Source organism: Sphaeramia orbicularis, chromosome 21 (genome assembly GCF_902148855.1).
Source record: "Sphaeramia orbicularis chromosome 21, fSphaOr1.1, whole genome shotgun sequence".
In the NCBI taxonomy this organism is placed as follows: domain Eukaryota; kingdom Metazoa; phylum Chordata; class Actinopteri; order Kurtiformes; family Apogonidae; genus Sphaeramia; species Sphaeramia orbicularis.
In genome coordinates this window covers 56,033,303-56,058,419 of record NC_043977.1, presented here as the reverse complement: position 1 = coordinate 56,058,419, position 25,117 = coordinate 56,033,303, and the positions used below count along the sequence as shown (strand labels likewise).

Here is a 25,117-nt window from a genome sequence, read left to right as displayed (position 1 = left end):
TTCATGATCTGACTAGTCGTTCCAGTAGTCGATGACTACTCGACTATTGAAATAGTTATTCGTTGCAGCCCTAGTCAACAGTGTTTGCAGAAGTTTCCACTTTAAGGCTCTAAGTGGGGACACTAGATATAAAGTTACAGCACAACAATATGTTTTAAGATTTTAACATCCACTCTTTCCATGGGAAAAAGTTCCTTGAAGTTTAACCTTCACCTAGTGTAGCGTTATATCAAGGCAGATAATGCCAAAATTGGGTTCATTTAAAATAGAACATCCTCTGGTAAAACACAAGCTAATCTACAGTAGGTCAAACATGGTTCAAATGTAGCCCTAACCATTTGACAGGTCACCAGTGGATGTCAACAAGTTTCAAGAAGTAAAGACATGAGGTTATAATGACTGAGAATCACCATAGAAGAGGTCAGGGTGTGATGCAGAGGTGTTCCTACAAATGACATTTATCTGTCATCCCTTCCTTCTGTGGAAACTGAGTGACATTTGTGCCTCATATATTCTGTCTTGTCTGTGTGTTTTTGCAGAAGTCCGATCTTGGTCAGGTGTTGCTGGATGCTGTCTTTAAGCACCTGGAGCTGACTGAGAGAGACTACTTTGGCCTCCATTTGGCCGATGACTCCACAGATGCACCGGTCAGTTGACGTTATAGAAGTTTATGTGTGGAAGGAAACGAGTGACAGGTCAAAGCATGTTCCATGTATAAACCAAACAGGTTTTTTTTAGATAAATCCATTGTTTGTAATCACTAGCCTCGTCTCCCAGAAATTCCATTCTTGAACAACAAATTGTGTCTGCAGATGCATTTTGTCATAAATTTAATGCTGCCTGCTTTATGTTGTGGTTTGTAAGGTTTAGTGATGTCTGTTGGAGAGGTTACAAATTGTTCCAAATACCCCTGACCTAACCTTCCTTTACTGTGGCTGGAAAATGTGAAAAGCTCACTATAGAAACAGTACGCATTTTACCTCCTTTTTCCCCATGTAATTATACACGAAGAAAAACAGAATTCTGATTTATATACAGTATTTCTTTTCTGCAGGCCACTGAATCTTATTTAAAAACCTGAAGATGTTCTCAGTCCACTTGAATTTTTGACCAAAACACTGATCAATACACAACACCAGGATAAAGTATTTTCTTGTATATTTTTTTAAAATTTAGTAAAGAAAATATTACTACATTCATGTGGGTCTATAGAAGTGCAGCATAAATTAATAGTCCACCCACATCCAATCAACAATTTGCAAAGCTCTAAATGTACGAAATGATGTTCAGATAATGAATCATTAAGGATGCAAAACATATATTTCATAACATCTTATGGTTTGTTTCTCCTATTACCTTTGCCACCTCTCTATCTCTCTATCTCTCTATCTATCTATCTATCTATCTATCTATCTATCTATCTATCTATCTATCTATCTATCTATCTATCTATCTATCTATCTATCTATCTATCTATCTATCTATCTATCTATCTATCTATCTATCTATCTATCTATCTATCTATCTATCTCTATTTTTATGAACAGGATGTGGACTGACTGGAGTGTCATAACCCAGTGTCACAGAAATTACACATGTTCATATATATAAAGTATGCAGCTGGATAGCTCAGTGGTTTATACTACTGACTTTGGTTTAGGGGGACCGGGGTTTGAATTCCCTAGATATCAGGGGTATATGGGTACCAAGCCCCAAAGACAGACGGACTCAACACAAGGAGAGAGAATCAAGAGTTCCTGGGGGAACTTGACAACCTCCTCCTTGCCAAAGCTAAATAACAAAGGAGTCTGGACATGAACACCACACTAACTATCCCTACCATGAACATCACAGCTACAGTATGAGCCAGAAGGAGCAGAGGTGTGAAATATAACAAACTGCCCACAGCCATTGCTTAGCACTGGAGACTGCTAAGCAAAGGCTCACAGCTCTAGCCACCTGCCTAAAGAGGTATACAAGAGAAGCAGAGGCTATTCTATTGTCAATGGCAGGGTAACAAGGAGACACCAGACCTACCCAGGGCTGAGACTGAGCAATACTGGAAGAGCATCTGGGAGAAAGAGGCAACATATAACGCCAAGGCCCAATGGCTGATGGACTTATGAGCAGAGCCAGACCCAGTCACCACCCCTAGCAGACGTCCAAACAAGAGTGTCCAACATGAAGACTTGGACAGCACCAGGGCCCAACATTATTCATGCCTACTGGCTTAAGAAGCTGACTGCACTCCACGAACGCCTAGCAGCACACATGAACCAGCTGCTAGTGTCAGGGATCCACCCAGAGTGGCTAAACCAAGGTTGGGCAGTCCTCATAATGAAGGACCCCCAGAAGGGAACAACGCCATCCAACTACCGGAAAGCCTATTACTCAATGCCACACACATGGATAGTGGAGTGCCTAAAGCTGTATGACATCAACAGGACACTGAGAGAGCTCATCCAGAACTAGATTAGGTTATGGAAGATGAATTTGAAGGCCAACTCAGAGCCAATTGTGCAGGTGAGCATCAAATGCAGCATATACCAAGGAGATGCTTGATTGCATAGGCATAGGCCCCTCAGCCAGATCATCACAAAGAGTGGCTTCGGGTACCAGTTCCAAAGTGGAACAAGCATGTGCCACCTCCGCTACATGGATGACATCAAGCTGTATGCCAAGAGTGAGGGTGACATCGACTCCCTGATTTACCTCATTCGGATCTACAGCAAAGACATCGGGATGTCATTCTACTCATACTAGATAAATGTGGGCAGACGGTATCTAGAAGAGTGTAGGTGAAACACAACTGATGGGGTTGAACTACCTGAAGGGAACATTACAGATGTGCAGAACAGTTAGAAATATCTGGATGCTGCAGGCAAATGGCAAGCATGAGGAGGCAGCTCAGATCCAGGCCACTGACACCTATGCCCTGTCAGTAAACAGATACCGCAGCTGGCATAATATCCTGGCCACTGGAAGAGATACGAGCTACTGACAAGGCCAGGAAGCGCCTTACTATACAAGTCCAGCACTTTGAGGCTGTACACGAAGCAAAAGGAGGGAGACCAAGGACTAGTAAGTGTCAGAGCTACTGTCCATGTGGAAGCAACAAGCCTCAAGGAATATATCAAGAAGAATGACCAACTGCTAAGTGAATACCTTAGGCAACAAAAGCCCAGTAAGGAGGAGGAGCCTGATGGGCTATCATGGAAGGACAAGCCGCTGCATGGTGTGTACCATTGGCAAGTTGAGTAAGTGGCTGATATCGAGAAAACATACTAGTGACTGGAAAAGGCTGGACTGAAAGACAGCACAGAGGCATTACTCATGGCTGCACAAGAACAGGCCCCGAACACCAGAGTGATAGAGGCTGGGGTCTACCACACCAGACTAGACCCTGGGTTTAGGCTGTGTAGAGAAGCCCCTGAGACAGTGGAGCACATCGTAGCAGGGTGTAAGATGCTGGCAGGCAAGGCATACATGGAGCGGCATAACCAGGTAGTGGGCATAGTGTAGAGGAACATCTGTACCGAGTATGGACTGGAGGTCCCAGGGTCCAGATGGGAGACACCCCCCTGTAGGTGATAGAGAACTAACAGGCCAAGATCCTGTGGGACTTCCAGATCCAGACCGCCAAAATGGTAATGGCCAATCAGACATAGTGGTGGTTGATGAACCTCAGAAGACAGCAGAAGTGACAGATGTAGCAATTCCAAGTGATAGCAACGTCAGAAAGAAAGAACACGAGAAGCTTGAGAAATACCAAGGACTGAAAGAGGAGATAGAGAAAATGTGGGGTGTGAAGGCACCAGTGGTGCCAGTAGTGATCGGGGCAGTGACCCCCAAGCTGGGTGGATGGAACCAGCAGATACCAGGAACATCATCAGAGATCTGAGTCCAAAAGAGCACAGTCCTAGGAACAGCTAAGATCCTGCGCAGAACCCTCAGGCTCCCAGGCCTCTGGTAGAGGACAGAGTCTGAAGGAGGCACAACACTGCCCAGATGGGTGAGAACACAGGTTTTTTTTTAAATTATATATTATTTATATGGATTTACAATACGAACATGTGTGGTTTCTTTGAGACTGGGTTATGACACTTCAGTCCACAACCAGTGAGTAAAACAGACTTTGCAATAATGACTGTATGTTTGTCCTGTACATACAAGTGTAGATTATATCACTGGATCTTGGTATGCTCAGGGATTTCTGAGAGGGGTGTGTGTGTGTGTGTGTGTGTGTGTGTGTGTGTGTGTGTGTGTGTGTGTGTGTATATGTCTGTCTGTCTGTGGTGAATAATTCATTTTGTGTAGTCATGCTGTGGAAGTGTTATGGTGTCTCTAAGTGTCTTTCAATCAATATTTTACAGCGCTGGCTCGACCCCAACAAGCCCATCAGGAAACAGTTAAAAAGTAGGTGAAATCCACAACACACCACTTTAACCAAACAGCCCAGTCCCCCTTTTTTTTTTTAGAACCAATCAACACAAAGTCCAGAAACCAAGGACATTCATTCAGGTCCAACTTTCCTCTGTGGCAGTTTAAAGTCCACCTCAGGTGGACGTTTGCAGTCTGCTCTGTGATTGAACATTCACAGCAGGCCTCAAGCAATAATTAAGCAGCATTTCAACTCACCTCTTACTTTTGATCATGAGTAGTTGAATTTGTAACATATATAACAATTAAAAAGAGGCGGGTGAAGTGGGATGTGGAGTTTTCCTCCAGCAATCAGTGAACTGTGTTTCAATCCAGTTTTAATGCGCAGTGACATCTTCAGCATTTGATTTTCACATTGGAAGAAACACATGTGGCATTATTCATCTAAATTTGCTTATTTTACATTTTGAGCGATCTGTTTAATTCATGTTGATGTTGATTATACATTCATACATAACCACAGTTCTAAGTTGTAAGTGGCCTAATATGGTTTATGTAGCAACAGACATCACACTGGCAATGATGAACATGAAAAGACCTGCCTTTGATAATATGACATTTAAATGTACGTACTGTGTGTCCCTAAAGTCTCTTTACAATTTATCCAATTTATTGTAAAAGCCAATGAATAGAGAAATCTGTGGAAATTATTACAAAATGAAAAGTAGATATTGAAGGGTTTTTGTTTGCCTCAGTTAACACATAATACATGTATTGTGAAAAAAATAATAGGCAGATGATATGAATGAAGTTGTGCTGGAAAAAAAGATCCCAAACATGGGTATAGTAAACATTTGTTTATATAGTATATAAAGGCAAAATCAAAAGGACTGAAAAACGGACAAAATAGGCTCAGCCCCCTTAGGGTTAATATTTGAATATTTCTGCCAACAGAAGGTACATTGTGCCTATTTTATATTAAAAAAAATAAATAAATAAATAAAAAAAAAATATATATATATATATATATATATATATATATATATATATATATATATACAACTTGGTTAAATTATTTCAGTGTGTGTATAAGTACTTTTTGAACATTTTGAGCACAGTTTCAACAATACCGCGATAACAATGATAACCGTGATAATTTTGGTCACAATAACCGTGATATGAAATTTTCGTATCATTACATCCCTCGTCTGGACTGTTGGCAGGTCAGTTCAGCACCAGGACTACTGCTATGGAGCCACACAGTTTGAATAGATGTAATATTCAGTTTACTATTGTCTTGTTCAAATGTTGACAGACCTTCCCTTTAAATACATCATCTGGATGGGAGAATATGACGCTCTAAAACCTAACTAAATTATTAGAAACATGTTGCTGCCATTAAAATCAAAATTACCTTTATTTTTTTCTGACAATGGTACAATGGTATTTCCTATGTTCTATTGTGAATAAAATATGCATTTATGAGATTTTCAAATCATTGCATTCTGTTTTAATTTACATTTAAATTTTTTTTACCTAATAAAATAATGAATTTACTGTTTAGAATTCACAAATGTGCAAAATAGTGTTTCCTTCTAAATGTTGTCATATTTTCAGGAGGATCTCCCCATAACCTGAGCTTCAGAGTGAAGTTCTTTGTGACCGACCCCAGTAAACTTCAGGAAGAATACACCCGGTAAGAGCTGCAGGTTCCATCCAATAAAGATTTTCACTGTATACGGCATCTGTTACAAGACTGAAAGGTGCTCACGTTTAGCACTGGCCAGCAAATCCCATTCCATCTAACAACGTAAACCTATAATTTGTCTATCAGTATGTGTTAAAATGCCAGTGACGATACATGTAGGTGGAGTTAGAAGTTCTAATCCAATGGATGTTTTGAAAAAATGACTCATAACAAATCAAATAATAAAATCTCAAGGCCTTTGCACATTGTGACCATTACAGAAGCCCATAGTGATAATCAGGTAAATTTTCTTTTGTAATGCTTGCTCATTAACAAAAGTAATAAGCTGGTACAACTGATATGATCTGTAACACAGGTGTCAAACATGCGGCCCGGGGGCCAAATCTGGCCCGCCAAAGGTTCCATTTCGGCCCGCAGGATGAAAGTGCAAAAATGAACCTGAACATTCAAGGTTGTCCAAATCGTTTTGGTTCAGGTTCCACATACAGACCAATGTCACCTACAGTAAAAATAACAACACAATAACCCATAAATAATGACAATGACAAATTTTCTTTGTGAAAAATTATGTGGAAAAAATGTAAGTGAAAAAAATAAGATTAAACTGTGAAAATATTTACATTTACAAAACTATTCTTTCTCAATAAAACGCAAATAAATACATAAATAAAAACAAAGATGAACAACCCGAAATGTGCAATTTGAACAATATTCTGCCTCTTACTAAATGTTTTGTGCATTTATGGATCCACTGTGATCTGTAGTTGTTAAAAATAATAGATGTAATATTGTAGAAATTGTTCAAATTTTAGTTCCAAACTCCAAACTTTTAACAATATTCTGCCTGTTACCAAATGTTTATGTAACACTGTGTGTAAATGTACATGTAGAAATAATAAGTCGAGGCATAATATTGTTAAAATTGCACTAATTTTTCAAATGAAATTTTTGTTTTTTCAGGTATTCACATGTTTTTTTGTAAAATGTAAATATTTTCATAATTTAATTTTTTTTGTACTAAAACAAAAAGAAAAACTTGGATTTGTCATTATTTACAGGTTATTAAGTCATTATTTTACTGGTCTGGCCCACTTGAGACCAAACAAGGCTAAATATGACCCCTGAACCAAAATGAGTTTGACAGCCCTGCTCTACAATAAAGCAGTAAACTGAACTCTGCACCTCAGTGTTGTACATACGCACTCAGTTCCTTCCGGTGTCTTTTCAACACCACAGAAATGGCCTTGAGCTTCATCAACACTTTGAACGCAGCCTGGTAACACTTAGCTGTGAGTGTTGGATTTCACCTGTGTGTATTGGTGTATTGTACTTTTCAGTTGTGACCAAACAGTGTCGTGATAACTAGACTAGACGATGGCAAAAACACTGATGATGTTGTCCACAGCAACACGTGGTTTAACACACAGGTAAATTGACCGATGAGACGAGAGAAGGCATTTCAACATGGTACTAGCACAGGGGTGTCAAACTCATTTTAGTTCAGTTCCACATTCAGCTAAATAAGATCTGCAGTGGGCCCAACCAGTAAAATAATAATATATAAATAATGTGAACTCCAAACTTTTCTCAATGTTTTGCATTGGAAAAAGTAACAATAAACAATGAAAATGTTTACATCTACAAACTGTCCTTTCAAACAATGTGAATAACTTGAACAAACTGAAAGAATTAGTGTAATTTTAACAATATTCTGCCTCAGTTTATCATTTACACATCTTCATTAATAACTTAGAGATCACAGCAGATCTACAAATATACAGAACATTTAGTATGAGGCAGAATGTTGTTAAAATTGCACTAATTTTTCTTAAGACATTTCAGGTTCTTCACATTTGTTCAGATTGTTCACATTTTTTGTTTTAGTATAAATACATGAAAATATTTACATTTACAAAGAGAAAAATTTGGAGTTATTATTTATATGTTATTATGATAGTATTTTACTGGTCCTGCCCACTTGAGGTTGAATTGGTCTGAATGTGGAACCTGAACTAAAAGGATTGTTAATTTCTTAATATCTATTTTTGCATTTCACAAATTCATCCCAAAATCTGGACCCTTTGGTAGGTCGGATTTGGCCCCTGGGCCACATGTTTGACACCTGTGATCTAGCACATTGACACATACTGTTCTTATTAGAAACTGAACTTACATGAACTTCCTTCACTGGTGTCTTGGTTACAGCCTAAACAACATGGACATCTGCCTGATTACCTTTGCATCATATATTTACAGTCCAGCTCTGTTACATAATGTACTCTTCCCTCCCCTCAGGTACCAATATTTTCTCCAGATCAAGCAGGATATACTAAGCGGCCGGTGAGTATGTTATCATTTGCTCTGTTGGACATAATCAGGCTCATAAAGAACTGGTAATATAATTCTGGCATCAGAGTGGAGAGTTACTAGACTGAAATTCTGCTAAGAGGTGTATTTGTGGGGGAAATCTAAGACAATAAATGTGCATAGACAAGTGACAAATTAAAGTAGTGTTTTCCAACCTTGGGGTCGGGACCCCACGTGGGGTTGCCTGGAATTCAAATGGGGTCGCCTGAAATTTCTAGTAATTGATAAAAAATTAAGAAAAACGCACTAATAAAAAATATACGGTGAATTGACAGACAGTCACATAAAAGACATGACAAACTGTGAGTGTGAAACTGCAGCACTGTGGTTCTGTTTATCTGTCAAATGTTCATTGTGGTCAGTTTCAGATGCTGCAGCTCTTTCATAATTCATAGTTTGAGTTCTTGTTTGTTCAGTATTAATTGTGAGCCTTGTAAATCCAAGCTGGACTAACTGTACATATCCTGACCAAGGAAAATAAAATTCTCGCTTTGTGCAGTAATTTACACCTGGATTTACTGCCTCCATCCATAATAATATACATTATATAGACTAAATGTCCTCTAAAATTGAAATTTATTAGAATCATAGTATAGAAAACTATTACAGGATCAACAACAAATTAATTTTAGCAAAAAAAAAAGAAAGTCTCCATTCTGGGGTCACCAGAAATTTGTGATGTTAAAATGGGGTCACGAGACAAAAAAGGCTGAAACCACTGAATTACAGGGAAAAAAACACCACATGTATCTGTTGGAAAACCATGTGTCTCCAGATCTGGTTCAGCGTAGTGGTAAAGAAAGTATCAAAACCATGAAATGTATCACTAATTTTTAGAAGAATCTTTAAAAAAAAAAAAAAAAAAAAAAGCTGTTTGTTCAACGAAACTAAAGATTTTGTCTGGAGCATAATAAGTTTTCATGCTGAAATTTAATCTCAGTATCAGTAACACGTTACTGTTACATGCGGTGTCATCCTGCAAGCTGCCATTCCTATTTTCACCTCAATTTACCAACCGTTTATAGACTTTCTACAAATCTACAAAGGCACAAATACCTAATCTACCTCATCTTCCATTTGCATGTACAGTACTCACCCACAGCTGAATTATCTGTATGCACATCTGTAATGTTTTTTTTTTTTCCTATTCCAGGTTGCCCTGTCCACACAACACAGCTGCACTGCTGGCATCCTACTCTGTTCAGTGTAAGTATTGCTCCCTTGGTACACACAACAATGGAGAGGCAATTCATTATGTCTCTCATTAGCTACACAAACTGTTCAACTATAATGGCTGTGGCTGTTTCAGTGGATTTACAGTTGGTGTTCTGAAGCCATTACAATTCAATTAGGTTGTGTGGTGAAGTCTGCCATCGACTGCAGTCATATAAATATTCAATGTGATGGTGCATCGGGTTTTGATGGAAACCTGTCCTATTGTCTGCCAGTGGACATTGAGCCACATTCAACACTAATCTCATACACTGTTGTGGTGCAGCGTTTTGCATCGACTGCTGACTCGACCCTCTGTCATCAGCATAATGCCTTTTGACACACCGTTTCAGTCTCTTTTTTTTGGCTGCTCATTGTTGACATGTAGCCTGTTTTGCCCTCTGTCTGTTTTCTGTCTTTTACATCCTTCTATTTTTATTTTTTTTGTTGTAAGCTCTCCTCCCCCCTTCCCTGCTCTATGTCCCTTCCATCTTTTCTTTCCATCCTCCACCTCTCGGACGCATTTGGTGGGGAATTTGCGCTGTTATATAGGTCAGAGATGAGATTTGGCCTCAGCTACAACATTATAAACACGGCTGCTTTGACAAACACAGTCACACTCTCACTCTCTCTCTCTCTCTCTCTCTCTCCCCCTCTCTTTTTCCCTCTCTCTGTTCTCTCTCTTTTGTTGTCACTTTGCATAGTGCCAGCCCCGATTATGAAGATAAATGTTTGCTTTGGGAAAAAACAGCTTGAAGCAGCTGCTATGCGGCTAATTCAGTTAGCTCGCCACAAGTGCCAGCACTCATCACTCTAATTCCAACTCCAAAGATCGCATTCTCTTAACAACACAAATCCATTTCATTTGATTCAAATGCATGTTTAACCTCCTCAGATCCAGCTATGGGTTTTCTGTCCACATTTGTGGACAAGAGTTTCACAACTTTATCCAAAAAAAAAAGAAAAAAAAAGAAAAGAAGACTGTCGCCTAGGGGTGTTAGAAAATATCGGTTCTGCAATTTATCACGATATTTCTTATTTCATTTCAAAAATACTGTATCGACATTAAAAAGTACTGTATCGATATTTTTAGGTATTTATTCAAATGCAGATATTTTGGATTTTCATTTTTGGTTTTGGTTTTTCTTTATTGTTTATATCTTATTTGCTATTATTTAACCCTGTTTTATTGAATAATGGTTATTTGAAGCATCCTAAAAGCACTTTTTACTGTTTTTACTGCGAGTGGCAGATGTTAGTTCCTTTGGAAACCAGGAGAATTAGAAAAATTTTGTGATACAGCAATAGATCCTGTTCAGATCAAATAAAAACGTGTTTAGTATTTGTGCATATTTCTGGTGTAATTCAGTTCTTCCAGGAAATGATCATAAAAAAAAAAAACAAAAACAAAAAACCCCCCGAAAACAAACAAAAAATTGCCTTTTTTAACAGTATTATGATATATTGTGATATAGCGTATCATGATCCTAGTATTGTGATTTGTATCGTATCGCCAGATTCTTGCCGATACACGCCACTACTGTCCACCACAAAGGACATTCCATAAAAAATTTAAAAACTGCATCTGAAAAAACTGTTCCATCATGATGTTTCCAAAATAGGCACTTATTTAATAAAACACAAAAAACAGCTGGTACTTTGCTGACATTTCCTGGGTCTTAGGAGGTTAAGCTTTTAACATGCACCCTTTTCTTAGAACCTGAAATGAGAGCTTGCGGTACTTTAACTTAGGGTTAGGTTGAAGAACCACACACCTTCTTCTGGGTTTGCGTTTACGTTACCACTCGTCCCCTTGTCCTGGTCTTCTTTCTACTGTTTCTTTCCGTGTTGTCCTCTTATTCTTATTCATGTCATTTTTATTTAGAGTCTGGGCTAATCTTATACCAGACAGATTTTAGGTAAAAATGTGAACATGTGGCTAAAACACAACCTAAAATATATCAGTTCCATGATGTCTCAAATCTAACTCTAAGCCTTTACCTAACTGGGTCACAGGTGGCTGATGGGTGTTAAAAGGTTTAATTTGACCAAATACCATCTGGAAAACCATCCTGTCATCAGAAGTCATTTTGGTAAAGCACACTGTCTGCTGTGTTGGGTGGTGTGGAAGTAAGCTTACCAGACTGGTTTTTATTCAAAGTTTAATTGCAGACAAAAGGGAAGCATTCACATAAACACAACTCTGGGTTCCCATGCATTCTGGAAAACCCTGGAAACAGTTGCCCAATTATCCGGTTGTCGAAAACACATGGAAAATGAGAGAAAAACAAATGTCCTCGAAAGTTATTTTGACATTCTCTTTTTTTTCTTTTACAAGTTGAGAATGAACTGCTGATCCTTATCGGAGCAAAGTTCGCTCTTTGAATTTCTGTATTTAACCTTTATTTAACCAGGTTGGTCCCACTGAAATGGAGGATCTCACTTTACAATCAAAGCATTTTCAAACGCACATACAGCAAACTGCAAAAAACAACAGTGGCTCTCATTTATATTCATTATAATAAAACACATTTTCTTTCCTTTAACAAGGACATTTGATGCACAACAATTAGATGCATAACAAAGTTTGTTAAACAACTAAATACTCAAGAGTTGCAATAAAATAAACATTTTCCCTTCAACAAAAGTGCATGGTGTCACCAACGACCTGTTGACAAATACATTAATCGGTAAGTAGTCGACTAGGCATTGTAGCCTTAATTAGAATTAAACTGCCAGTATGCGTAATCTTTTTTCTAGGGATGCGCCGATCCGATACCAGTATCGGGCATTGGCTTCGATACTCAGTGTGTATACTCGTATTCATACTCGTAAATGTAATCTGATACAGCTGCCCCGATACCACTTATGGCTGTGTGACATTCACAGTTCAGTGCAGCAGGTACGCAGCGGTGGAATAATGTGTGGGGAGTGTGGAGATTTTTCAAAATAAATGAGGGTGATAAAAGTAACGCTGACTGACAGTAACGTTCCAGACACAGACAGATACGGACGCAGCGTTCTGTCCGTCCTCTGCCTACATTCCATCCATTTTCCAGGTGCTGGTGGATGAGTACCCAGACAGAGAATACCAGCGGAACCGTGGAGGTAGAGGATCTGTTCAAAGAGTCACTGTGGGAGTTAGAGAAAAACTACTGACACATTTAGGACAACTACCCAGGGCTGGGCTGGGGGTACGGAGTGGTGCGGACCACCGCCAGCCGAAGTGAAAACGAAACTTCTCACTCATTTGTCTTTTCTCTTCCTGCTGAAGCTAAACTTTTAAACCTTACCAGAGAAAACGCTGCAACATTAGTATCACATTAGTGTTACCTCTGTTGTCTCCATGTTTGTTATTACTGACTTTCTTCTTCTCATAAAACTTTCCTCTTCTTCGTGGTATTTGTCCAGTATGGTTAATTCAGAGCTGCGCCCCCTGGTGGATTATTTGTCAAACGCTCATTCCAACACATTAAATGTCAGTAGCAGCACTTTGCTCCAGTCAGACTAATGACAACGACAATAAAGCACATTTACAAAAGGAACTAACAACTGGAATGGGATTATTAAGTACTCATATCGGTACTCGGTATCAGGAAGTACTCAAATGTAAGTACTCGTACTCATACTCTGTCTGGAAAAAAGTGGTATTGGTGCATCCCTACTTTTTTTCCTTCCTTCCTAAACTAGGCTGTTTCATTTGGTTACTCTCCAAAGGCCTGATCCCCATCCATCTAACTGGCACCCAGCCGTTCTTAACGACACCAGTTAGACCTTTGTTTTTTCCGCCTTAACAAGTCAAGGTGTCACTGCTGTGGAAAAGATCTCATCAGATGCTGTGAGAACGCTGAAGCTTGTGGTGAAATTGTGGAGGTTTATTTGTGTTCTCACCACTGAGCAGTTGCAGCAACGACTTCCTGTGTCAACAAGCACGAACACCACGTAGAACAGCAGAGCAGAGGTTGAACAAAGGTGAAGGTGAAGTGACAGCATGCCAACATTTGCAGTTCGCAGGTGTCTGTCAGAGCGCTGGTTTGAGTCGGTGTTAATTATAACCTGGTGCTGCAGCTTCGTCTCACCTGTCTGCCATGGCTTCATTTCAGAGACGAACTAGAGGATTTTGTTTGTAGATGCAGGCGAAGTCGGACCGTATTCCAACCTGTTCCCTCTGTTTATTTGTGCAGCTGAGTTGGGCGACTACAGTGAAACAGAGCATCCCCCTGGTTACCTGTCAGACTACTGCTTCATCCCCAGCCCCCCACAGGACTTCCACAAGGAGGTGGCCAAGCATCACCAGCAGCACAGGTACGCTACACACAAACAACCGCAACACACACATGTATACAACACACACAATACTCATATATACAACACATCACTTCAACGAGGAGGTTGCCAAGTATCACCAGCTGCACAGATGGACACACACAACAGGCGCAACACACACGACACACACACAATAGACACAACACACGTGACCTACAACACAGCAGACACACAACACAAGCAACACCCATAATGCCTACAACACCCACAACGCACACCACACTCACAGACACGCAACGCACACAACTCACACATAAAACAGCTCAAACACTTTTATATACTGTATGAAATCATGAAAAATAAGAATCTTCAGTAAAAATAAGAATCTTCTCTAAGATTAAGGCTTTAAACCTCACCCCTCTGTTTTTCTCAGTTTTCTTGCTAATTTAGATGTAGACATAGACAGGGCTTTATTCAGATTTACAGTGTACATTAAAATGAGATTTTGATGCAATGGCTCAGAGGGAAGCAGGAATAAGAAAAACAAGTAAATGAAATAAACAAGTTAGTTAAAAATTTACAAAAATAAAATTGATATGCATATTAATGCTAGGTGTCCAGTAATAAAAGTGATGTTTTAATTTGTGGGTTTTCTTTTAAAAGTACAACTTTATTCTCTGAAAAAGTCAAGCTTTCAGTCCTGCCATTTCATGACTTTATTGTCTCATACTGTTCCAAGTTTTTCTTTTGATATATTTTTTTGTAGTAAATGCATCTCTTAAGTCTCATTGAATACCTCAGAGAAGTTTTTTTTTTTTCTTGTAAATTTATCATTTTATTCTTTTTTTTCTTCATAAATATTTGGTTTGACCTGATTCATTTTTGTAAGTTTTGCCACTGTAATCTCTGAAAATGATTTTTATCCCTGTGGGGAAATTCACCTGCTTTGTATGTTAAGATGATTTTTTTTTTTCCCTTTATATTTTTAGTACTTTAATTTTAGGGAATTTCCAAGGTTGTTCGCATAAATTTATTGATTTAACTTCAGAGAATTTCCAATGTTTATCATGAAAATTTGTAACTGTATTCTCAGAATATTTGAGATTTTTCTCATAAATGTGGACTTCTAATCTGACACATTCTGAGGTTTTTCTTTGGAATTCATGACTATGATCGTTTCCTGTAAATTTACAAGTTTAATGAGATAAGATATGACTTTATTGATCCCGCTGTAGAGAAATTCCAGTTTTTACAAAATATAAAAAAACAAGTGCAGAAAGACAAGTAGAAACATTCAGGAGTGAAACAGGAAATATAAAAGAGAATCTGCTATTTATGTTACTCATTTTGATATGATTTTCATATTGTTTTACATGTTGGTATTGATGTGACATGGGGGCAATCTGAGAATGTCCACATTTGTCTTTATTTTACAAATTCAGTGCTTGTTTACTGTGATCGTCCCTCGTGCACTATCAGTTGAGGTATATTAATGACTGAACTAACCTTTGTTTGTATTACCCATCATTCCCTGCTCTGTCTCTTTGCATCTCCGTCTGTCTCTTTGTCCCAGTGGGTTATCTCCTGCCCAGTCTGAGTTTAATTATCTCAACACAGCACGAACGCTGGAGCTATACGGCGTAGAGCTGCACTATGCAAGGGTAAGTTGGCATCTTTTCTATTTGTCTTTATGTCTGTAATGTATTTCCTTTGGACAGACGTGTGGACACTATATCTACTGCAGATGCAACTCCTGGGGTCAGAGTCCTTTTCTGTTGAACTTGACTCCTCACCTGTAAAACTGAAAAGATTCAATGATTTCTGAGATTCTGAAGTGCTTAAAGCAACTTTTTACTTCATTTTGGTAACTCTGTTATATAAGTGAACATATTAGCCAGTTTATACTTACCTATTATTGTACTGATTAGTATTATTATTATTTTTAATTATTTTAAGCTTGTCGGGGGGGAACACGCAACGAGCGAGTTTATCAGCAACTCTCTGAGCAGATGTCATGGACATTACATGCAACATCACTATGACGACCAGGTACTCTAAAGTCGGTAGTATCCTGTAATGGAAACAGTCTCCAGGAATAGTACCTGGTAGTTGAGTCGAGCCGGTACCACGTAATGGAAACACTCCAAAAGTTAAGTAGACCAAAAGATCCTCAAAAACTAGACATCATGATGCGATCCAAAGAAATTTAAGGTACAAATGAGAAACAAAGTAATTGGGATCTGTCAGTCTGGAAAAGGTTATAAAGCCATTTCTAAAGCTTTGGGAATCAAGTGGACCACAGTGAGAGCCATTATCCACAAGTGGTGAAAACATGGAACAGTGGTGAACCTTCCCAGGAGGCAAGGCAAGGCAGGGTTATTTGTACAGCACAATTCCTACACAGAGCACTTCAAAGTGCTTTACAAAAATGGAAAAGAGACAGGTTAAAAACACACAATTACAATTAAAACATAATCAATAAAACATAAATAATAATCAGTTAAAACAAAGTTGAGGGTCAGAGTGCAGATAGAACCCTTTCAGTTGTTCTATGCACAGTTGAACAGAAGTGTTTTCAGCCTGGACTGAAACACTGTCACAGTAGAGGTCTGTCTGAGGTCATCAGGAAGACTGTTCCAGAGTTTAGCTGCATAGAACTGAAACACAGCTTCACCTGTTTAGTCCTGACTCTGAGCACCAGCAAAAGACCAGTCCCTAAGGTTCTCAGGGTCTGAGATGGTTTATATGGGACCAACATGTCACAGATGTACTTTGGTGCTAGACCATGGACAGACTTATAAACCAGCAGAGCTGTTTAAAAGTCTATTCTCTGAGCCACAGGAAGCCAGTGCACAGATCTGAACACAGGACTAATATGGTCGTACTTCCTGGTTCTAGTCAGGACTCAAGCAGCAGTGTTCTGGATGGACTGCAGCTGTCTGTCAGCTGGTTTAGAGTCCAGTGAGAAGGCCGGTACAGTAGTACAGGAGTGGCCAGCAGACCAAAATTTCCCCAAGAGCACAGCAACGACTCATCTAAGAGGTCACAAAAGAACCCACAACATCCAAAGAACTGCAGGCCTCACATACCTCTGTTAAGGTCAGTGTTCATGACTCCACCAGAAGAAACAGACTGGGCAAAAATGACCTGCATGGCAGAGTTCCAAGACCAAAACCACTTCTGAGCAAAAAGAACATAAAAGATTGTCTCAGTTTTGCCAGAAAACATCTTGATGATCCCCAAGACTTTTGGGAAAATACTCTGTGGACTGACAAGACAAAGGTTGAACTTTTTGAAAGGTGTGTGTCCCATTAATATAGGGTGCGGTCCATAACGAACACTGGTGTGAAACTAAAGTGAAACTTTACATACTTTCAACGGCCAACTCCCGGCTTCTATTCCTCTGTGAGAGAGAGAGAGTAAGAGTAAGTGTTAAAGAACTACCGGATATAGGCGGTTGTCTTTCACCTGAACCTGAACTGATTCCAAACAGGACTGTAATGATGGCAGAGGGTCTTCAATCTCTTCCTCCCAGGTTGACATCGTTTTTTTTTTTTTTTTTACCTTATATCAGCTGCTATTTCATATTTCAGGTCAATGTGGGCTCCTTCAATATGTTTGTGTGGAACTTGCATGGATTTAAAGTTCCGCAGCGACCGACATCTTTACTTACTTTTCTTTTTCTCATCATACTGTGTCGTTTGGGTAGAGCTGTGTACTGAACAGGTGTGTACCGAAACGGTTCAGTTCGGTATGTGGACCGACACAGGCCAAGTATATATGGTGACATGTATTAAAGAGAAAATGGATAAAAGCAAGTACAGCAATCTTTTACTAATGGTTGTATTGAGTTTATGAAACAGGAGTGGAATGATGTTTTTTGTGTACACTCCTTCTCTTTAGGTCTGTTTTTTTTTTCTTCTCAAAGTGCCCACACTAATCCATCCATTGTGTTTGATTGTGTCCAGGACCAGAGTAACACAGAGATCCTCATTGGGGTGATGTCCGCTGGTATCGTGGTTTACAAGAACAGGGTACGGATCAACTACTTCCCATGGTGAGTGACCCATGCCTGACACAGTACATGAAGTAGAAGAATACAAAAGACAACAGGTGGAGAGGAGTTTTTCAGTGGGAAATGCAGGTTGGAATATGGAATTATGATGATGTTTTAATGACTGATTCCTGTCCAAGTAATGCAGAAATGTAGGGAGGCTTTTGGACCACACTGTGACTTGTAAAGATTTGTCAGTGTTTGGTTTCATTCACAGTTTAATGTTTTTTTTTTTTTTTTTTTTGTTTTTTTTTTGGGGAGACAGTTGGTCAGGGTGGGGAGGTTTTGAGTGGATATGTAATCATAGACCATGATTTCAGATGCAGTCACAAGGGCTGAGTGGGCTTTAAAATGTTTCAGTACCGTTATCTTAGTGTCAGTACCAGATCCCCAACAACACTGCACTTTTTTTTTAAAAAAGCAGTTTATTGAAATTGTTTTTTAAAAAAGTACAAGTCAATACAAAATGGATTTTACTTTGCAGATTCTTGACATTTTTACAGACAGAAAGCACTCAAGAATACAAACCTGTTTACCAGGAATGCACTGATGTATGCTCTGCTATTTACTGATATTTTAAAGTATTATAAGAGCATGAAAGATGGTTGTTTGATATTAAAGGTTTCCTCATAACTGTGTGACTGAATGGCCCATCGGAGAAAGGCTAAACAGAGTTAAAATGGCATATTTTATTTATATACTGGTTGTTTCCCTGGAACAAAAAATGGTGATGAATAACCACAAAATCAATAAATGGAGAACAACACTGCAACATCAGTGTTCAAATGACGTCTTTTTTTAGTGCATCCTGATCCACTGATCCATCAGCAGCATTGTGGTTTGATTTAGACGCAGAGCGATCCCCTGCTTTCATGCTGGAGTCTCCAAAAACACCTGACTTTTACATTTAGGCAGACAAACTGTGTGTTTTTATGACTGTAACAGGGGTGGAAAACATCATTTGGTGTAATTTAGAGAAAAATGGGTGTGTTTTTAGCATTTTAGTCACTTTTCAAAAGTTGTTAAAAGTTTCCAACCAAATTTTAAAAGCGGCTAAATTTGTTGCTAGGTGATTTAAAAATAGATAAATAAATATAAGTTACTAGTTACTAAAAGTCACTTACTGAAACAAACTGCTCTGTGGTGACAGAACTGTAGGGACAGAAAAAGCGAAACGACATCATCCTCTGATTTATTCATAGTGTGTTGTAATTATCCAAATTATGTCTAAATATAATGAAGCGAGACTCTCAGTTTAAAAATACACATTCATTTTTACTGCTAGCGGCAACTTGAAACACATATACAACTTTTTCACAACTCGTGGCATGCATACATCTTACTTCCATGAAAATTCCCTATGCCTTTAGGGTAATGCTAAGCCTCATGGGAAACATAGTGATCTTTGTGCAAATAATCTTAGCATTTACTATTGCTTATTTAACAACTTTTAACATAAATCACAAATGAAATATACTGTATATTTTACTCAGAAATAAATTAACTGCCATTGCATATGCATCACGAAATTATGATAAATACAAACACAAATTACTTGTACCTTAACTTTCCCAAATAAAGTCACAACATAGTGTAAATTTAGTTCACGTGTACATTTACTTATTGTGAGCAGTAAGTGTGGATGGAGCTTCTGTCAGTTTCCATCTAATGTGAGGACTGGGATGTGGATGTTGTCGTCACTAACCCACCTCTGGCCTCCATCTGCTCCATTTGAACCTCCTCCATAAATCCTCTCTGCTTCCATATGTGCTGACTAATATTTTGGTAACCCCTCACAAAGTGATTATTGACATGGCATATTAAGGTTTAAGCCTCAGCTGATCTTCTCTAGAATTATGCAGATGATTCACTAGATTTTTTTTTTCATTCTGGGGGAGGATGGCTTTGTATTAAACCCAGTTTCCTGGAAATATTATAGGCATTAGATCCTCTTTTTTATTCTCATCATTTAGTCTCCTTTTGTGCTTCTCTGCTTTACAGTGGGCAGTTTCATGTTAAAAAGGGATGCAGGTTGCATAGTAACTGATGAAAAACCTGCAAATTCACCAGATACTGTCCATTATAGCATTTCTAAAGGTTTTGACTTGGTCTTTATTTGTCTCATAGGTTTGTAGATTTAAAAGGGTTTAATGTTTAAGAAGATAATAAGCTGAATCAGGTGAAATGAAAGGACTGTTAGAGCAAACATGAACATATGTTCTTATTAATAATAGATTCAAAGATTCCAGATGCAGTGTTTTATTCTTCTGTCAGTCTGCCCCAGGGCAGCTGTGGCTACAGATGTAGTTTACCACCACCAGAGGGAGAATGTGAGAGCGAATGAATAATGGGTCAATAATGTAAAGTGCTTTGGGTGTCTAGAAAGGCGCTATATAAATCCAATCCATTATTATTATTATTATTATTTATTCTCATGTGTACAGTAAAAAAAACAGGTTTCCCTGTACAATGAAAATCTTACTTTGAAACTCCTATCACAGGGGTGTCAAACTCATTTGAGTTCAGGGGCCACATTCAGCCTAATATGATCTAAAGTGGGCCGGACCAGTAAAATAATATAAATAATAGGATAAGAACTGATAAATAATGTCAACTCCAATGTTTTCTGTATGTTTTTGAGTGAAAAAAGTCAAATTCTAAAATTCTGTACTGAAAATGTTTACATCTATGAACTGTACCTGAACATAACATGAACAAATATGAACAACCTGAAAATTCTCATGAAAAATAAGTACAATGTTAACAATATTACGCTTTAATTCATCATTTATACATGTGCATCACAAGTTACAGATCACAGTGGATCTACAAATACACAAAACATTTAGTAACAGGCAGAATATTATTAAATTCCACATTTCAGACATTTTTGTAAAAGGCCAGTCTGTAAATATAACCATTTTTGTGTAATTTTACACACATTTTTTATGTTTTTTTTTATTTTTTTTTACACTAAAACAAAGAGGAATATTTGCAGTTTTCATTATTTGTAGGTTATTATGACAGTGTTTTATTGGTCTGACATACTGTAGATTGAATTGACCTAAAATGGTTTTAACACCATTGATTGTTAATATTGTCAGTGTATTTTTGCATTTTACAAATTCACCCAATGGGCCGGATTGGACCCTTTGGCAGGCCGGATTTGGCCCCCGGGCCGCATATTTGACGCCTGTGTCCTATCGAAAAGCTATCTCATATATTTTTGGTATTGTACTTTGAATTACATGACTGTAAGCTCTGTCTCTTCCTGTAAATCTGGGCCTAAAAACATGATGGCAGACTGTTTTAATGGTGGAATGGTCTGTGAAAAAGACAGACAGGTTCCTGAGGAGATGCTAAAATGATCTCTTGGGTCTTGTGTAGATCAAGTTTGGTAATATCCGAAATCAAACCGTTTCATATTAGTATGTACGCTGAGCGGTGCATGGGGTTACTTCCCTTTAGTGTGTCTGTGTTCAGTGCTTCATTTACAGAACTTTAATGTCAGGGACACAGTTGTGTTTGTCCAGAAACAGCACATCTGTTAAGCCGCTGTCAGTGAAACTAAATCTGTGTCCCCAACAGATGTCTCTGTCTCGGTTTCTGTCCCAGTCCCTGTCTTTGTCCCAGTTCACATCCTTGTCTCTGTCTCTGTTCCAGTCCCTGTCCCAGTCCCAGTTCACATCCTTGTCTCTGTCTCTGTTCCAGTCCCTGTCCCTGTCCCAGTTCACGTCCTTGTCTCTGTCTCTGTTCCAGTCTCTGTCCCAGTCCCTGTCCCAGTTCACGTCCTTGTCTCTGTCTCTGTTCCAGTCTCTGTCCCAGTCCCAGTCCCTGTCCCAGTTCACGTCCTTGTCTCTGTCTCTGTTCCAGTCTCTTTCCCTGTCTTTGCCCCTTTTGATGTCTCTGTCTCTGAATCTCTTTCCCAGTGTCTGTCCCTGTCTCTGTCTGACACCATGGCCGCATGAAACCGCATCTTTTCCTATCTGATCTTCTTTGCCGTTTTCAAAAAAATGCTTCGTAAACACGGAGTTGTTTCAGGAAATATCTGCGTCCACACGAAACCACTGAAAACGACGCCGTACAAATGCCAGGCCTGTATGTGGCATTGTAACGTTCTTGCAAAAAACAGAGAAGAAGACGCGGAGCATGTGCATAAAACCTGCTTGGTAGTGCCGGGTCTGGTCCAATATTTCCTAGCAGTAGATCCAAGAGCATGTAGTGAATATTGTTAGCTATGGTTGTTTGTCGCTCATTGTAATGAAAGAGTAGCTGAAGATTTTGATTCAATATTTCCAATAAGCTCAATAGCTGTTGTAGCACGGGAACTACTCTTTAGTCCTTTGTTGTTGTTGTTATTGTGAAGTGGTGTCTTGCTCGCAGGGTGAAAGGTTACAGGTGGGGCTATGACATCATTGTTTTAGAAAAGTTGCAGTTTGGTCGTACAGACAAAGACGCAAAACCAGTGTTTTCAAATGTATCCAGTCTGGGACCCAGTTTCAAAAAATTGCCGTTTCAGTGACTGAAAACACCGGTTTTGTGTGGACCAAAGGCCTATGCGATACAAAACTTTTGTGGATCCAACCAAAAGCATCTTCATATGGACAGGGCCTTAGTGTTGGTCTCTGTCTTTGTCGGACCCATGCAGTTCCAGTCCCTGTCTCAGTCTCTGCTTCAGTCTCGGTCTCTCTCCCTGTCTCAGTCTCTGTCTCATATCCTCACACTAGCTCTACATCATCCTCATATTTTGTCCTGTTTCTGTTTTAACATGAACAGCAGAATAAAGATGAACGGAGGGACTCTGAAAACCATGTGGTTTTTGTTCCCGTTCACAGCAGCCTGACAAATGAGCCACACTTAGATGGTCCATGACTCACACTGGGCCTAAGCATGTGTGTTTGTGAGTGTGTTTGTCCATACAAGCGTGGATGAGTAAGTATGTAAAATATATTTAGCACGGAGAGATGAGTCACAGTAGCAGCAGAGCTCCAGGGAGGGATTATGTTACTGCGCTGCTCCTCAGCAGATCTGGACTGTGGTGTTGGAAGTGCGGTGGACCGACTGGAGCATTATTTCATGTTGGTTCATTCTTATTGACACACTGCTGCAGAAAACAGGGGGTTATTTAAAAAAAACATGCGATGTGGATGGGTTGACCAGACAGAATCTCCCCTCTAGTGCAGGGGTGTCAAACTCATTTTAGTTCAGTTCCACATTCAGCCCAATTTGACCTCAAGTGGGCCAGACCAATAAAATAATAACAGTGAAAAAAGTAAAATTATATTATGATCAGGTTTACATCGAGGTTCTAATAATTTTGGATTTTTCATTATAGTTTAGTTTTATTTAGTTTTGACTTTTTTAGTTTACTGGCCAACAGGCCGTAAGCTATTGTTGTCATGCGGCGTCCGTCATCCATTACAAAAACTTCAGTCGTCTTCTTCTCTGAAACTACAATTCCAATTGACTTCAAACTTGGTGTACAGCTTCTTTATGATGATGTCAACAAAAGTTAGTGAAATAATTTGGATCCGGATCTGATTCTGGATTTGGTGCCACTTTGAAAAATGTTCCCATTATAACAGATAGGAAGTGGATTGATCCAATAAATCAGTATCAATGATATCAAGTTGGAATTTGAATTTTTTACAGATCTGATTGGAATATGACCAAAACATGGACTATTTCTGTAATAGAATAAATACACAGAACTGGGTGAGAATAAATGGATCTGGATACATTTCCCAAAGCTTTTCATTTGGCCAGTAAGCTACAGGGCCATTGGTTCTATCTTTTCTTTTAATTATAGTTTTTATTTATTTCAGTTAACGAAAATGTTTTTTCAATTCTAGTTTTCATCATTTCGTTAGTTTTCATTAACGATAATAACCTTGGTTTACATCTACCAAGTTTCCTTAAAAATCTGAATAACATGAACAACTTGAATTGTCTTAAGAAAAACCAGTGCAATTTTAACAATATTCTGCCTCAGTTTATCAGTTTATCATTTACACATGTGCGTTACAATCATACAAAACATTTAGTAACAGGCAGAATATTGGTCAAATTGCATTTACTTTTCTTAAGACATTTCCGTTTGTTCATGTTTGTTCAGGTTATTCACACTTTTTTAATAAAAGTATAGTTTGGTAATGTAAACATTTTCATGTAATTTTACTTTTTTACACCAAAAAAAACAGAGAAAATTTGGGGTTGACATTATTTATAGGTTATTATGATAATATTTTACTGGTTCTGACCCACTTGAAATCTAATTGGACTGTATGTGTCTGTATGTGGAACCTGAATTAAAATTATTTTAACACCACTGATTGTTAATATCTTCAGTGTAATTTTTACATTACACAAATTTATCCTGCGGGCCGGATTGGACCCTTTGGCGGGCCAGATTTGGCCCCTGGGCCGCATGTTTGAGACCTGTGCTCTCGTGTTTCCTGTGTTATTTTATTTAACAAAAAGTTTAAAAGTGATTTGTTAAATGAATTTACTTATTTGATTTACTTAGTGAAATGCTTTTAAGAATCATTGTACCAAATACCAGTTGGCTTATTACAGGGGTCATATTTTGCTAAACCCACTTTTATTAGTCTTTGGTTCATTTATTTGCGTATTTGGACCCTAATAGTTCAAAAACTTTGAATTTGAACCCTGCAGGTGCTGCAAAGCTATCTTTATATTCATTCCGACAAAAATCGAGTGGATTTCTACAACCCGTGTCAATTCCTGCTTAATTTGTTACGTTTTATAACTAGTTACGTCACGACATTTGCATATGTAAGGTCAAGACTTCCGATGAACATTTCTCCAAGTACCCCATAATTGTTTAGCAGCAGCAGCGGTTGTAGTAAAAACTGAAAATATGTCCAAACTTGGAGCCGATTACCTAAAATGTTCAGTTGTTGGTTGTATTAACGAACACAAGTGGCTGAACGGAACAGAATGCACGGTCAACAACCTGGAGGGGGCGGGGCATGAAGTGGCTCATTTGGATTTAAAGGGCCAGCGCTCAAAACGACCCGTCTTGTGTCATTAGTCAGAAATAGGATTGAAGATGGACCTGTGGAGTTGAATTAATGAAGAATTCAGACCCAAGCAGAGCATTTACAGTT

General features: G+C 38.6%; 1 protein-coding gene across 3 annotated transcripts in view; it reads left to right on the top strand.

Moving 5' to 3' along the window:
- The window catches only part of ptpn4a (protein tyrosine phosphatase non-receptor type 4a), a 145,873-nt gene that overhangs the window by 65,967 nt on the left and 54,789 nt on the right, over nucleotides 1–25,117 (top strand). For all 3 annotated transcript variants that reach the window (XM_030124501.1, XM_030124502.1, XM_030124500.1), the window contains exons 3-10: nucleotides 540–647; nucleotides 4,374–4,416; nucleotides 5,998–6,076; nucleotides 8,384–8,428; nucleotides 9,609–9,661; nucleotides 13,852–13,972; nucleotides 15,507–15,594; nucleotides 17,902–17,990. In XM_030124501.1, the coding sequence (XP_029980361.1) occupies nucleotides 540–647; nucleotides 4,374–4,416; nucleotides 5,998–6,076; nucleotides 8,384–8,428; nucleotides 9,609–9,661; nucleotides 13,852–13,972; nucleotides 15,507–15,594; nucleotides 17,902–17,990 (626 nt within the window). The remainder of the gene's footprint in view (nucleotides 1–539; nucleotides 648–4,373; nucleotides 4,417–5,997; nucleotides 6,077–8,383; nucleotides 8,429–9,608; nucleotides 9,662–13,851; nucleotides 13,973–15,506; nucleotides 15,595–17,901; nucleotides 17,991–25,117) is intronic.